Source organism: Mandrillus leucophaeus, unplaced genomic scaffold (assembly GCF_000951045.1).
Source record: "Mandrillus leucophaeus isolate KB7577 unplaced genomic scaffold, Mleu.le_1.0 Scaffold330, whole genome shotgun sequence".
Taxonomy (NCBI): Eukaryota; Metazoa; Chordata; class Mammalia; order Primates; family Cercopithecidae; genus Mandrillus; species Mandrillus leucophaeus.
The window spans coordinates 873,183-888,675 of NW_012103477.1; the positions used below are offsets into that span (position 1 = coordinate 873,183).

The 15,493-nt window shown below is 53.6% G+C and overlaps 1 protein-coding gene across 1 annotated transcript in view; it reads right to left on the minus strand.

The window, feature by feature from the left end:
* Positions 1 to 988: 988 nt before the first annotated feature.
* The window catches only part of CEP104 (centrosomal protein 104kDa), a 38,311-nt gene continuing 23,806 nt past the window's right edge, over positions 989 to 15,493 (minus strand). The window contains exons 15-22 of the mRNA XM_011988444.1: positions 13,339 to 13,375; positions 12,983 to 13,049; positions 12,179 to 12,287; positions 10,228 to 10,366; positions 9,979 to 10,046; positions 2,552 to 2,642; positions 1,657 to 1,776; positions 989 to 1,620 (exon numbers count right to left, since the gene is read on the minus strand). Of these exons, the coding sequence (XP_011843834.1) occupies positions 1,661 to 1,776; positions 2,552 to 2,642; positions 9,979 to 10,046; positions 10,228 to 10,366; positions 12,179 to 12,287; positions 12,983 to 13,049; positions 13,339 to 13,375 (627 nt within the window). The 3' untranslated portion in view covers positions 989 to 1,620; positions 1,657 to 1,660. The remainder of the gene's footprint in view (positions 1,621 to 1,656; positions 1,777 to 2,551; positions 2,643 to 9,978; positions 10,047 to 10,227; positions 10,367 to 12,178; positions 12,288 to 12,982; positions 13,050 to 13,338; positions 13,376 to 15,493) is intronic.

The following is a 15,493-nucleotide window of genomic DNA, read 5'->3' on the forward strand; positions in this document are numbered from 1 at the left end:
GGTCTCGATCTCCTGACCTTGTGATCTGCCCACCTCAGCCTCCCAAAGTACTGGGATTATAGGCTTGAGCCACCGTGCCCAGCCAAGCACTGCATATTCTGAAAGGTTCTTGGTAGGTCTTATATCTTACTCAGTATTCTGAGTCAACCAGAGGTATTAGTTTACCAAACATGGAGATTAATTCATGCAAATTCATGGTTATTAATGTATCCAGGCCAGGGAGTACATTGTTCAAACAGGGATTAGTTTTTAGATATTTTGTTGTTTCACACGGTTGGCAACCAAAACATATTTATAGACTCATTGCATTTATACAAGCTGCATCAACCCAAACCTTTCTAACTATCATTTTCCAAGTTTGCCCATGCAACACCAGTGAGGCAAGCATAAGCCCTGAGCACCGGGTGGGAGGGGACTGCCCTTCAGTCCATGGTAGCCTAGGCCCCTGGGAGCACAGGCTGGGGCAGGGAGAGCGTGGACGCCTCCAGACAGACCCTGACTCCCTCCACATGGCTGCCTGGATGTGACACAGGCCCAACCAAAGCTATGGACGAAACCCCCAGCTCACTCCTACAGGAGGGGATGAGTTAGGAGACTGTTTTTTGAGGGCTGGTTTCATCATTTTAAGCAATGTGTTGGTGTTTTAAACATCCTATGAACCGTTTGAAGAAAGTAAACTTACGGGTGCAATCACAACATGGATGTGGAAGGGGTGGGAGGCCCACACCAGCGGGCTTCTGCCTGCTGTGAACACAGGGTGATCAGGTGGAAATTCATTTAACAGTGACTTCCTCCACGTCTTCAGGAATTCCAAAGTGTGGAGAATGTGAAGTGCCTCTGAGCACAGGCACGGGAAGGGCCCACCCCTGTGTGCACCTCAGTTCCGGCAGGGAGCGGATGCCTCGCACAGAGGCAGCACGACTGGAGAAGCATCCGGCAAGGTGCGCGCTGAGGTGGGACCAATTCTCAAAAAAACTACAATTGAAAAAAAGACGTTCTCTTTTGCCTTTATTTCTTGCTGTAGTGGGAACGTGAGTTCTGCTACCTGGGGCTGAGGGCACTGGGCAGCAGGCCTAGCGGATGGGGCCTGCAGGGAGAAGGCACGGCTGGAGGCCTGTGCACACCGCCACTCTCCTGGAACCACTGCTGGCCCAGCCACAGCCCTGCGGAAATTCTACTGCGTGTGGCAGAGACCGATGTGCAAAAACTTTCTGGTGAATGTTTTATGGAAATCACTCCAAGCACTAAGGAAAGCGGGACCGTGCCTGTGCTGACCGGGGCCTTGCGCTAGCGCCCCCCGGGCGGTGCTCTCTGGCTCTCTCCAAACAGGACGCCTCCTCTTCTGATTCTAAGGAAGGCCTGAGACAGCCCTTACGAAGGCTTAACGTCCAGTGCGGCCAGGTCCCGGCGCTGCACACAGGATCTTTGGTTAGTTCCACACATATCGTTTGCACGAGAGCTGACGGCACACACATGTAAGAGGCGTGCATGGCTGGGAGCCGGGGACGGCAACCAGAGCATGGGGTCACCAAGGCCAGAGAGTTCTGGAGAAATGGTGTAGAATCAGGAGACCTGCTCCGTCCCTTACAGAGACAAAGGGCCCGGGCACCGCGTCAGCGCCTGGCATGCGTCCTGCTGGAGCTCTTGCTCGGGCACCGCGTCAGCGCCTGGCATGCGTCCTGCTGGAGCTCTTGCTCAGCCCGCCCTTCGGGGTGGGGATCTTGCTTCCGACCTTTGACCCCGAGGGGCCTGAGGCAGCCACAGCTGAGCTTTTCCCTGCAGAGCAAGCACAGGACCCACATTAGGAGGGCGCTCCTACCCTCCTAGAGGACCAGGTGCAGAACCTGCGGCCACAGTGTGAGTGGCTGGGAGTGATCAGACACCCAGCAACACCATCCGAGGGCCCATGCTGATGGCCGTCACCCGACTACAGGAGCCAGGGCTGAGGCTGGTGGGGTCTACTCTTCAGTTTCCTTTTTTTTTTTTTTTTTTGAGACAGAGTCTTACTCTGTCACCCAGGCTGGAGGGCAGTGGTGCCATACTGGCTCACCACAACCTCCACCTCCTGGGTTCAAGCAATTCTCCTGCTTCAGCCTCCTGAGTAGCTGGGTGCCCGCCACTGTGCCCGGCCAATTTTTTATAGGGTTTCACCATGCTGACTAAGCTGGTCTCGAACTCTTGACCTCAAGTGATCTGCCTGGCTTGGTCCCCAAAGTGCTGGGATCATAGGCGTGAGCCACCGTGCCTGGCCAGCTTCCTGATTCTAAACACTCGCGTCAGTGATGTAGAAAGAGCGGAGGACTGGGGTGTGAATCCTAGGCCAGCCGCGGAGCCTTCGCACTGCACAGGCCGTTTGCAGGTGAAGGATTTTGGTCACACGATTATGATTATTAGCCTGCTTACTAAGGAACCAGAACATGAAGCGAGGCTGGGATGCTGTTTTTTTTTTTTTTTTTTTGCTTTTAAAGGGATATCTGGCTGGGAATGGTCTTTTGAATAAGTCAAAATGGAGGGATGCAGACTCCACCCGCTCAGCGCTGCTGGCCCTCACCTGGCTGCAGTGCTGGGGCCTTCTGCAGAATGTGTGTCTTGCGCAGGTTCATGGTGCAGCCAGCGGGGCCCATCAGGTGATCTTTCCACGCCTGCAGCAGAGGAGGCATCAGTGTTAATCAGGTAAGATGGGCCTGGTGCGCTGCCCCAGACCCAAAGGACTCGCTGTGCAAGCTGAAAACGAGGGGCGGCTGCACCAGCAAGAGCTGCAGAAGAACGGCTCCCTCACCTGGGCACCTCCCTTCGGATATGTCATGATACCCTCTGTGATCTGTGCGGGGCACAACTCAGGAAGCACCAAGTCCTGTCGCCAGGCGAGCCTACATCTCACGTCCCCACCCAGCCACACAGGGCCCTTGGCGTCAGCGTCTCTGAGCACAGCGGGAGCCTACATCTCACATCCCCACCCAGCCACACAGGGCCCTTGGCATCAGCGTCTCTGAGCACAGCAGAGCATGCACACAAATGCAAGGGTGAGAAGCAGCGTGCCCACGTGATTACATTCCAGGCCAGAAGACAGAAGGCGCCAGGCCCCGCGGGCTCCCCGCCAGCCTGCTGCCCGCGGTTCCTCGTGGGGTCCCCACTCTCTTCATCCCTGTTCTTCCTGAGCCACGCCACATGCACTCGCCCTGCAGAACGCGGGGCTCACGCAGGCCTGACTGCCTGGGCAGCCAGCTTCCTTCCTTCAGGACCACCTGTGGGACCGTCTGCATGGGGACAGGGAGCTCATCCCATCCCCCTGCTGGATATAAACGCGGGACCTTTCTTCTGATTCCCCGAGTCTTCTGGACATTCGGGTTGTTCCTGGTTTCTTCCCTTCTATTTAAACAACACTCGTGAAGCTGGGCGCAGTGGCTTACGCCTATAATCCCAACACTTTGGGAGGCAGAGGCAGGTGGATCACTTGAGGTCAGGAGTTCAAAACCAGCCTGGCCAGCTTGGTGAAACCCCATCTCTACTAAAAATACAAAATTAGCTGGGCATGGTGGTGCATCTCATGTCCCCACTAGCTAATCCCAGCTACTCAGGAGGCTGAGGCAAGAGAATTGCTTGAATCCGGGAGGTGGAGGTTGCAGTGAGCCGAGATCACATCAGTGCACCCCAGCCTGGGTGACAGGGTGAGACTCCGTCTCAAAAACAAACTACACTCCCCAGGGACATTGCTCCAGCCGCTCTCCCATTCTCTGGTGGACCAGGATCTCCACTAGACATAGCCCTGCTTCTCCCTGGTTCCTCTCTCACTGTCACCAGTGGCTGTCAGTTTCTGGCTGCCTGTGGTAGCCCTCAGGATGCTGGAGCACTTGCAGCCCCAGCCCTGCCCACTCCTGTCCCGCTTTAGCTGCTCTAGGCAGGCCTGGGTTCTCATCTCTCCAGGCCACCAGCAACCTTCATGTCCCTAAAGCTGGGGCGCCTTCTCATCAGGACGTGGCCCATCAGCACATGGGGTGCACTTGCTCCCCCCTCCCCTGTGGAGGGACACGGCCTGCCCTAAGGCTCCAATTCCTCCCTCCCCAGCACAGCGGTGGCGGGTCCCTCTCCATCCCTTGAATCTGGGTGATTGTGGCTTGCTTTGGCTAATGGGACAGTGGCAGACACGTGGCAGGGCAGGCTGAAATGAACTCATGTGCCTGGGCTCGTCTCGCTGTTGCCCTCTGTCACGCCCAGGCTGGCGTGCTGGGGTCAGACACATAAGCAAGGCTGAGGTGCCGCAGCTGCCTCCAAGACCATCCTAGATCAGTCTCCAGCTGCGGACCCCAGGCACACATGTGTGAGCCCGGTCAGGGCCAGCAGAGCCACCTGGCTGCCCTGTAGCCAAGTGCAGATGCAAGAGCTGGGCGCCTGTGATCAGCTGAGCCCAGCCAGGCCAGCAGGGCATCGTCTCTGATGGGCTGTGCTCTGGGGCCTCCAGGACGCCACCCTCGTCAGGCTTCCTCCCCAGTGTGTTTCTTCCCCAGAGCCTGGTTTGCCTTCTTACTCCCACTCTACCTGGGGCTTAGCCTGTGGGCCTCTTCTCTGTCTACACTTGCTCTTTAGGAGAGCGCTTCCAGTATCATGAGCTTAAACCCACTTATTATACACGCTGACAATCCTCACATTTCCACCTGCAGCCATACGTCTACCGGCCTGCGCATCTGACAGGCGTTCCACTCCACAGCGCCAGGCTAAGCTCCTGAGCGCCCTGGGTTCCTGACCGCAGTCACCGCCTCACCACGTCATGAGGACTCCACCGGCAAGTCCTGGGTCTGCCTGCAGTGCGTGTCCAGAATCTGACCCCTTCTTGCCACTCAGCTCTCTGCTACCACCTGACCTCTCTGTCCCACAGCCTGCCCTCAACAGAGCAGCAAAAGTGGCTGGCGTGGGGCCCGCCAGGTCATGCCCACTCTTCCGCTCAAACCCTGCAGGGGCAATGCCTTCCACTCACTTTGAAGAATAACGGTCAATGATTTTTCATCCCCAGTATTGCCTTCCAGTCTATTTATGTCCTTTGATGGAGAGGAGGTTCTCACCTTTTACGATTTAATAGTTTTATTACAAAAGGAGTATACAGTTCAGTAGTGTTAAGCACATTCACGATGCTTAACTCCAGATCCCTTTTCATTTTACAAAACCCAAACTCTGCCCCAAGGTTCTCCATTTTATCTAACTGAATTGATCAGCCTCTCCCATCAAGGCTTAAGCTTTCTGTGTCCTGTTTGAGAAATCCCTTCCTATTCTGAAGACTATTCTCTTATCTCCAGCATCTCCTGAGAGATTCATAATTGGGCCTTTCACATTTGAATCTAAGATCCACTCGGAGCTTTCTTCTGAGCAGTGTGGAGGATGTCGAACTTCACTGTTTACCCCCCTTCACATCATTCAGAAAAATTCTGAATGATTAGCATTAGGATTAGCACACAAGGACTTTAAAGCAGATACCTACTATATTCAAGGACTTAAACGTGCAACGAAGTGCTATTGATCTATTAGAACCCAGGCAAACTTTGAAAACATGTTAAGTCAAAGACACAAAGGCCGCATAGTGTCCAATTCCATTTACAGGAAATGTCCACAGTAGCCAAATCCATGGAGACCAAAACTAGACAGATGGTTGCCAGGGGCTGGAGAGGGGGCTGGGGAGAAAAGGGGCGACACGTAGGCAGTGCTGTCTTTTGGGTGATGGGAAAGTTCAAACGTGTGTGGATGGTTGCGCAACCCTGAATACATGAACACCCACTATCTGTACATGGGGAGAGGCTGTGCAGACTAGATCTCTGCAAAGCTGTTAAAAACAGGTGATCTTAATGAGTGAACAGAGGTGAATCTTGGCAGAGAAATGAAACCTGTAGAGAAATCCCAGCCAAATACAAACACTGGAACTGGAAAGTACAAGATTGGAAATGAAAAATTCACTTAACGGAGGACTGGAGATGGAAGGAGAAAGGGCGCGGGGCCGTTCAACTAGAACAGAAAGGGAACACCGGACAAAGCCCCGTGACCCACAGAACAGATACAGCAGTCTTCACACTCAGGCAGAGAGAAGGGAGGGAACGCTGAAGAGAGGAAAAACATTTGGAAAACGAATGACAAAACAATTCACACAAAACGAGAAAGACGTGTCTCAGCAGGCTGGAGTGGCAGAGTCTCCTGCTGGCTTCCAGGAAGTGAGCTGTCCAGCAGAGAGGCCTCCGGTGCTGAGGACGGTGGGGGCCTCTAGGAGCTGAGTGGTTCCGGGTTGACAGCCCCCGAGAACATCTACTGCCAGCTGCTGGGATGAACCTGGAAGTGAGTCCTTCCCTAGCAGGGCCCACAGATGAGAACGAAGCCTGGCTCCAGACCCAGGGAACCCACGAGGTAATAAGTGAGTGCCTGTTATCTGCTCATGCTGCAGGGTGTGAGGTGATGGGCCAGGCCGTGTAGATAATTAGATATAGGGAAAGCAGATGACACATGAGATACGCCTGCTGACAGCCTTACAGGTACTACCTGTAAGAGGATGTCAATTCAAACCAGATGTTGGGAACAAGAAGGGAAGGAAGAAAAGGTGGTTACTGGAGAATCTGAATACTGCTCTCAGTAGGGAACAAACGGCAATAACTGAAATCAGAGGGGACGATGCGCATCGCACGGAAGGACGAGTAAAGGTAACAACTCGAATGCAAACACAAAGGCCCCTACATTCTGGAAATAACCAGGGGAAAAGATGTATGTGCAGTGAGAGCTGCTTGTATTGGGTAGAAAAGGGGCAGGATGCCCCGTAGGAAAAGCAGCCTCTGGAGGAAGCTGGATGGAAGTGAGGCAGGACGGCGGCCTCCTCTGTCCGGGGTGGAGGAAGGCGGATGGAAGCGGGGCAGGACGGCGGCCTCCTCTGTCCGGGGTGGAGGAAGGCGGATGGAAGTGGGGCAGGACGGCTGCCACTGTCCGGGGTGAAGGAAGGCGGATGGAAGCGGGGCAGGACGGCGGCCTCCTCTGTCTGGGGTGGAGGAAGGCAGATGGAAGCGGGGCAGGATGGCGGCCTCCTCTGTCTGGGGTGGAGGAAGGCAGATGGAAGCGGGGCAGGACGGCGGCCTCCTCTGTCTGGGGTGGAGGAAGGCGGATGGAAGCGGGGCAGGACGGCGGCCTCTGTACGGGGTGAAGGAAGCTGGATGGAAGTGGGGCAGGACAGTGGCCTCCTCTGTCTGGGGTGGAGGAAGGCGGATGGAAGCAGGGCAGGACAGCGGCCTCCTCTGTCTGGGGTGGAGGAAGGCGGATGGAAGCGGGGCAGGACGGCGGCCTCCTCTGTCTGGGGTGGAGGAAGGCGGATGGAAGCGGGGCAGGATGGCGGCCTCTGTCTGGGGTTCTTCCAAGATGCCTGATTCTATTGACCTGGAAACATGTCTTCGGTAATTACAGAACTTAATTCTTTAAAGTCCCCTAGAAATGGAATATAAAATGAATGTATTTACAGTTGGTGGCACTGCCAGCCAGGACTCGCCCAAGTCCCTCCAACACAGGGCCACTGGGCCCCCCGTTACCAGTGGAAGATGTGGTCAGGACAAGAACAGGGAACAGATCTGATTTCCGGCGGCATCTTCTGCCGGCGGTGCAGGTGCCCCTGTGCTGGGGCCGCCCCATGTGTAGTGGGGGCCAAGGTGAATTGGTTGCCTGCAATTCCTGAATTCTGTCTCCTGGGCCATTAGGTACCAGGGCCCATGGATGTAAGAAAGGAGACACAGATGTTGGGAGAGACAAGGTTAAATAAAGCCTGCAGCTCAGAACGGGAAGGGGAAGTGTGTGTGCATGAGTGACAGAGCTTACTTCCCTTGATTTCTCCCGGCTGTGTCCACTGACAGTCCAGCCACAGCAACCCACCCAGCAGCAATGGGCATGAGGCCCCCAGCGCTGTCCTGAGACATCCAGTCCCACTAACGGGAACCAGGCCTCTGTGACCAGATGGCTGATTCCAGGTCCGGGGCAGGAATGCGGCAAACAGGAGGGAACTCTCTGAGGCTGCATGGGTCTCATCCAGGCCTCAGGGGCCCAGCTGAAGAGTCTGCCATAGGCCAGAGCTGGGATAATTCACGCATCACTAAGCATGGTAACTGCAGTGACTGGAACACATCAAATAATTTAAATCCATGGTTCATAATGACACTACAGACAAAACAAAACCAATTAGCTGCCATGGAAGATGCCAGCGACCCAGCTTACTATTCTGAAAACCAGTAAACCAAGGAAAAGAATGAAACCTTCATTCTACCTTTCCAACAGAAAGTCTAACCCAGGGCAACCACAGAGTGGATGAGCTTCCATTTAGAGGAATATCCCAGCAGATGAACGAAGGAGGGATGACAGAATGAGGCCCCTCCTGAGCCAGTGGGTTAGGCCCTGAGCATCAGCAGCTGCCGCCGTCACACACATCACGCGCCTCCTGGGGGACACAGCAGCATTGCCTGTGAAGCGGCCACACCCACACCGAGCCTGTGCACACCTGATGAGGCCAGAGATCCAACCTCCTATTTACAGGAAGTACAGGGACAGAGAAACACGTTAAGCACCCCCAAGGGGACGTAGTCAGCAGATCCAGACGATGGTAAGCTCTATAGGGCAAACAGCCTCCTTCCTTTGCCAAGTGAATCGTAAGGAAAAAAAACGAAGAGAATGAACTTGTTCAAAACAGACCAACCAGCTACCGCGTGTGGGCCTTCTATGGATCCCGGTAATCAAACGCTTCTGAGCTGATGAGATGCGGCAATGTGACCGAGGTCTGGAAGGCTGAGGCTGCGGCTACGTAAAACAGTCCCGATTCCAAAAGCTCCGTATGGGAACATTTACAGATAAAACAACATGCTGTCTGGGTTGGCTTCAACATTACACGAGAGGGGAGCACGTGGGGGCACGGGAGAAACAAGACTGGCTGAGCTGCTAGTTGCTGAAGCTCAGTGACCGCTACAAGGGAGAGTCCTGAGGGTTTCTGGTACTTTTCTGTGTACTTTGTGATGCATTTCAAATTTTGAGAGAGAGAGAGAGACCGACAGACAGACAGACAGAGAGAGCCAGATAACTGGGTAGACACTATGGCTGAGAGTGGCTGGGGGCTGTCTTCTCTGTTTGGTGTGTGTGTTTTCCGTGGTTAAGAGAAAGCTACAGTGGCTGGGTTGGAGCCATCTTGCTGAAAAGCTGGGACAAGGGGAGGCAGCAGCAGGACACAGTGATACACAGCAGGTGGCAGGAGCTAAGGAGGTTGGAGTGGAAGTGGCTGAGCCAGATTCCAAAACTGGGTCCTGAGCAGGGCCCCAGGGCTCAGCATTCGCTGCCTGGCATAAAGAGGGCACCGCCAGCCCATCGTGTTGGACAGGGCCAGAATAACTGCCATGGAGCCTTGCACGCCCACGTCCCTCCTCGTCCCCTCCAATGCCAGAGGAGCCGAGCACATGGGGAAGCGGAGGGTGGGCACGTGCGAGCCGACCGTCCCCACTAAGCCTGCGGAGTCACAGCGCAGCGCACTGAGGCTGGGAGGAGAGCTTGGAATCAGGTAGGAAGGAGAATCGTTTACCCAAATAGGCCTAGGTTTTATTAGGCAAAAGGGACTGCGGTGTTACAGAATCTGGCCAAGGTGTCACTGAGGGCCTCAGTATCTGGATAAAAGCAATGACCAGAACAAAATAAAACCATCTCATGCTTGTATCCCGGTGACATAGGCTGGGCCTCAGTGAGTTGAGGCTCCTCGATAAACCATTTGTAAACATAGGGAAGGAAATCATGTGAACACGTAGCTAAACGGAAGAACTGTTCAGACAGGGCTCAGTAGACGCTGTCCACTCCCTGGACACTCATGTGCTGTACTCTGTGGCTGTGGTCCAGCACTAACACCACCGCCATCACCACCACCGCCACCACCACCGCCACCACCACTGTCATCCACAGGTGTGTCACCTCCTTCACTGGCCCCTCCCCCGCTAGGCCCCTCACCTCTTCTCCGGGGCTGAAGTTCTCATGGCACAGAGGACACCGGTTTGCCAGCTTCTCTGGTTTGGCAGCTGAAATGATTTCAAAAAGACTCAGTCACTCCCTGAATGACAGGTGACAAGACATGCTGCTGGCCTGCCCGCAGGTGCTCTTTAATTCACCAAGCCCTTGCAGAGGCCCAAGAGCAGTGGCACTTCCTCCAGGAGGACATCTGGTGACCCGAGGGCACGGAGCCTGGGAAGGGGTACTCACGGTTGCACTCCTTGTTTTTTATGTGTCTGGGCAGCTCTTCCTTGAAAACAGCCTCGCTGCAACGGTAACACTTCCCAAACCCGTCTTTTTTGTCACATTCCGTCAGCAAGTGCTCCGTCAGGCTGGATATCTCCACCACCTGGATTTTGGAATACAGAGCGAAGCATGCTGCTGAGAAAGCTGAAGCGCCCTCTGGCCAGCCTGCAGAGCCTGTGGGCGCCTCCCTCTGCCCAGGGAAATCTGTGTCACCTGCGCATGAAGCGAGCCACAGGCTTCTGTCTTTGGCATTTGCCCACAGACTGTCTGGAGTCACTTGTGATACTTTGCTGAAGACCCCATGTCCTTCCTTTCCTGTCGCCTGAGCATCGGGCAGGGGCCGCTGGAAAGGATGGGGGAAGCTATGGTCGACCTGAGTGTGAAACTTGGATGAGGACACAGAGTGGCTCAGTGGTTATACGTGTGGCCCTGGGTTCATATCGTGGCTCCCAGCTATTTCTAAGAATGTGCACAGAAACAGGACCACAGAAGAGTTGTAAGAGATTCTCCTGCTACGTTGGTGTCTCTGGCAGGAATGACTTGTGTATACTCTATAACTTCAGGCCGCAGGACTTGACACACTGTGGGCCAGTCCAACCTCTTTTCTTCATGAATTACCCAGTCTTAGGGATTTTTTTTTTTTTTTTTTGAGATGGAGTTTCACTCTTGTTGCCCAGGCTGGAGTGCAATGGTGTGATCTCGACTCACTGCAACCTCTGCCTCCCAGGTTCAAGCGATTCTCCTGCCTCAGCCTCCTGAGTAGCTGGGATTACAGGCATGCACCACCACGCCTGGCTGATTTTGTATTTTTAGTAGAGATGGGGTTTCACCATGTTGGTCAGGCTGGTCTTGAACTCCCGACCTCAGGTGATCCGCCCGCCTAGGTCTCCCAAAATGCTGGGATTACAGGCGTGAGCCACCGTGTCCAGCCAGGTATTTCTTTATAGTAATGTAAGAAAGGCCTAATATAGGCGATCGGGGAAGACTTCTTACACAGGACACGAATAGCACGAACCATGAAAAACACTGGTAAGGCAGGCAATGCTAACATTAAAAATGAGTCTTCCTCAAGACACTTAAGACAGTGAAGATGCATGCTGTGCAGTGGGAGCAGGTGCTCACAATTCATGCGACTGACCAAGCACTCACATCCACATGTATAAAGAATGGCCCCAAATCAATAAAAACACATGGACAACCCGAGGTAAATGGGTGAGAAACCAGAGGGTGCTTTGCAGGAGGACAGCCAATGCCTGCAGACAAAAGGGCGGGTGCCCCACCTCATCTTCACCAGGGACAGGCACACTGGGAACTCGCCAAGGCAGCAGGAAGCGTGGCCGCAGGGGCACTGTGGGAAGGGAGGCAGTGCCCATGCTGCTGGTGGCAGTGCCTGGGCACAATCCCTTTGGAGCACTCCTGGGCAGCCCCACTGAGCACCAGCACACCCGGCAATCCCACGACACATCGTGAACCCAAGAAAGTGCATTCCCGTGCATCCTGGAAGACACCAGAACGCTGTGGCAACATCGCTCGTCGTGGTCCCAAACTGGACACAGCCCTTGTGCCCAGCAGCAGATGGATGAAGGCGCTGTGGACACGACAAAGCAAGAAATCCGACGTGACACCACATGGTTCTGTTTCTATAAAGCTCAAAGAACAAGGTGTCAGAAATCCGGCCCCTGCTGACTCCAGGAAGAGCCCTGAGGGGAGGTGGCCGCACAGCATGCTTACGGTTCACTGGGCTGTCATATGGAATGACTCGCGTGTGTTTTTCAGGGGCGTGTTAGGTTTCAGTTACTTTTCTCACAACCTCTCTGAAAATACTAAGCCTTGGGACAGCTTTGTGACTCAGTCTTTCAACAGTCAGGTGCTCATGCTCATGCAAGCAGCTGGGCGGCTGTGCCCCTGGCCTGACCTGTTTGCAGTGGTCACATCTTGTCAGCATGAGACAGTGCTTCCAGTAGTGGAGATCGAGACCTTCCTCTGTGAAGGATTCACTCCTTTCCCCACAAAAAATACACAAACTGAAAGGAAAGAAAAGCAGGAAATCAAGGTAAGGATCGAGTTCCACTGATGGCCGTTCTGCTCCCACGTCCCGAAATTCTGAATTGCTGCAGTCCCTGTGTTGTTTGCAGTTTCCCTCTCATTCCGAACTGCCTCAGTTTGCTCTGCGGGGCCTGGGCTGGGCCTCCCTTGCAGGCAGCAGTGGAGGCTGGGTGTGCCATGTGTTAAAGCACGATAGGAAAGCCCTCGCCAAGGAGGTACCTGAAATCAACGGGCATACGATCCTTCCAGACTTTCACTCAGCATCATCAAGCAGAAAGGATATTTTAAGTTACAATAAAAAGATAAGACAAAGACCCTACATTCTTATAGATCTGTCCTGGCTGCTGTAGAGTAAAGAGAATTTTGCTGCTGTGATATTCTGTGCCTGTTACAACAGTTTTGATAAACAGACTGGCAACTTCCATTGGGGCAACAGAGAGAAAGTTGTCTGGACTGACTCGGAGTGGATGCTGGTTAGTGGAGAAGGCACATTTCCTACCTTTTATGATGACTACAAAGGGCCAACTAGGGAGGACGTGTTCCCTTTCCAGGGTTTCTGTGTGGCTCCTCGCCCTGACCATCGTACAGTGGGTGGAAGACAGCGCGACTCACTTATCTGGAGAGCGCCCGTCAGCCTGACCGTCATATGGGGGTGGAAGACAGCGCGACTCACTTATCTAGATAGTGCTCATCCGGGATTCCCAGAGCTTCGGCAGGGGCTGCTTTCCCTCCTTGAATGTCTGAAGAGATTAAAACAATTTAAATAACTTTTTATAGAAATGATTTTCAAAATTTTAGTAAGCAGTTTGATGTGAGCTATAAAACCATGATACAAGTGAAAAGGTAGCAGTGTTTTCCATTCAGCTGGGAGATGGCTGAGGTGCAGCAGGTGTCCAGTGATACTTGCTGAATGGACGGAAGCCGTTTCCACACGGAGCTTCCATGACATGCATTTACACACCCTGATTCTTTACACACCCCGATTCTTTACACACCCCAATTCTTTGTGCACCCCAGTTCTTTACATACCCTGATTCTTTGGCTTCACAGCATCACTTTCTTTTTCCTAAGACACAAAAACAGTAAGGTCAGGGACAAAGGGCTGCAGTGTGAGTGTGAGTGAGAGGCTGCTGAGGATACGTTTTGATCATGAAAGCACATTTCTGGGTTTTGTTTTGGAATTTCTACTGGCTGGGCAAGGTGGCTCACGCCTGTAATCCCAGCACTCTGGGAGGCCAAGGTGAGTGGTGGATTGCTTGAGCTCAGGAGTTCAAGACCAGCCTGGGCAACATGGCAAACAAAGCCCTGTCTCTACAAAAAATACAAAACTTAGCCGGGTGTGGTGGTGTGCCCTGTAGTCCCAGCTACTCAGGAGGCTGGGGAGGGAGGATCACTTGAGCCTGGGAGGTGGAGGTTGCAGTGAGCTGACATCATGCCACTGCACTCCAGCCTGGGTGACAGAGTAAGACCCTGTCTCAGAATAAAAAAATTAAAAAAAAGAATTTCTATCAAAAAATAACTAAACTTTTGGAAAGAGGAATCAATATGCCCTGTCTTCAAAAGAGGCATAGATACTCCCTCTCCCCTTCTCTCGTAAGCCCCTCCCCTTGGGCCCTCAGCCCTGCCACTCTGTGGAGATGACTCTTGTGGCCACAGATCTCTTCCACGTGGCCTCCCAGTGGCTCGTGACGCACCTGGGTGCCCTTCTCAGTCAGGTAACTCCTAAGCTCGTCCCAGCAGCCCTCCTAGCCTTGAGAGACCCCATCACGTCTTCTCCCTGCCCCTCAGACTCCCCAGCACCACCGCAGTCTCCGTCAACACTGAAAACCGCAGGGGACACACCATCTCAGTGTGAGGGTGCTGAGGGGACTCCCTGAGACTTTCAGGCTTGAGGGGAACAGGAACAAGTTGGTCGCTCTACAGATGGCACTTAAATGATGCATTATAAAGAAGAATACTGTCTACTACACTTGTAGAAAATTCAATTTTACATGCTAGTAATTTCTCTCAAACTCAACCACTGACTGTGGAAAACACATGCAGCAGTGCGATTCTAGTTCCACAGACACCCACCCTCCCCCTAGAAGAGCACAGGTTTATTCCTATTATCATTATTTTTAGACGGGGTCTCACTCTGTTGCCTAGGCTGTAAGTGGTGCAAATACAACTCATTGCAGCCTTGGGCTCCTGGGTACAAGCCATCCTCCTGCCCCAGCCTCCTGAGTAGCTGGGATTACAGGTGCTCACCACCATGTCTGGCTAAGTTTTTTTTCTAAAGTTTTAGTAGAGATGAGGTCTCACTATGTTGCCCAGGCTGGTCTTGAACTTCTGAAATCAAGTGTTCCTGCTGTCTTAGCCTCCCAAAGTGCTGTGATTACAGGAGTGAGTCACTGTGGCCAAGAGTATGATTTTAGAACCAGAAAAGGACTTAATATGTAAATTCTGAAAGTTCTGGAGATGGATGGTGGTGATGATTGCACAACAATGTGAGAGCACCCCATGCCACCGCAGTGTGCACTTAAAATGCTAAGATTTACACTCTGCGTATTTCACCCCAATAATTTAAAAAGAGAAAAAACCACCCCATCCCGTCATTCTCCTGGGAGAGGCCTTCACCAGGCCCTGTGTGGAGGCGCAGGCCTGTACTGGCCTCGAGGTCCCAGCACCCCATGGCCCCTAGCACCCTGCAGCAGGGACCCACTGCCTGGGTCTTTCTCCCTTGTCTGCTCCTCCCGGGAGCCCCAGCTCCATGAGGGCGGGACTTTGCTTTGCTGCCTGCTGTATTTCCACAGCCAGATGGTGCCTGGCACAGAGAGGCCTCCATAAACACCGAACCAATGAGCAGGAGCTGCAGGCTCTCCGGACAGCTGTGTGGAGGCTGTGCACAGGCGTCAGCACAGGCGACCCCGGGACAGACAGTGCTGTGCAGCCCGTCAGCACAGGCGACCCCGGGACAGACAGTGCTGGGAACAGCTCCTGGACGGCTGCTACATCAGGGGCCACGGCCACCAGGTCCTAGGCTGTGGTGAAGGAGGTGGGAGGCAGGCGCCTGGCAAGGGGCTTAGTATGTGCTAGCTCATGGCTGGAGGAAAGCCCTTCAGTTTGTGACATCCGTGTCCTTGTTTGTGTACTAATCACGAGTGTGTGCTGAGCCACCGAGGGTCACTGAGCACACAAAAGTCGT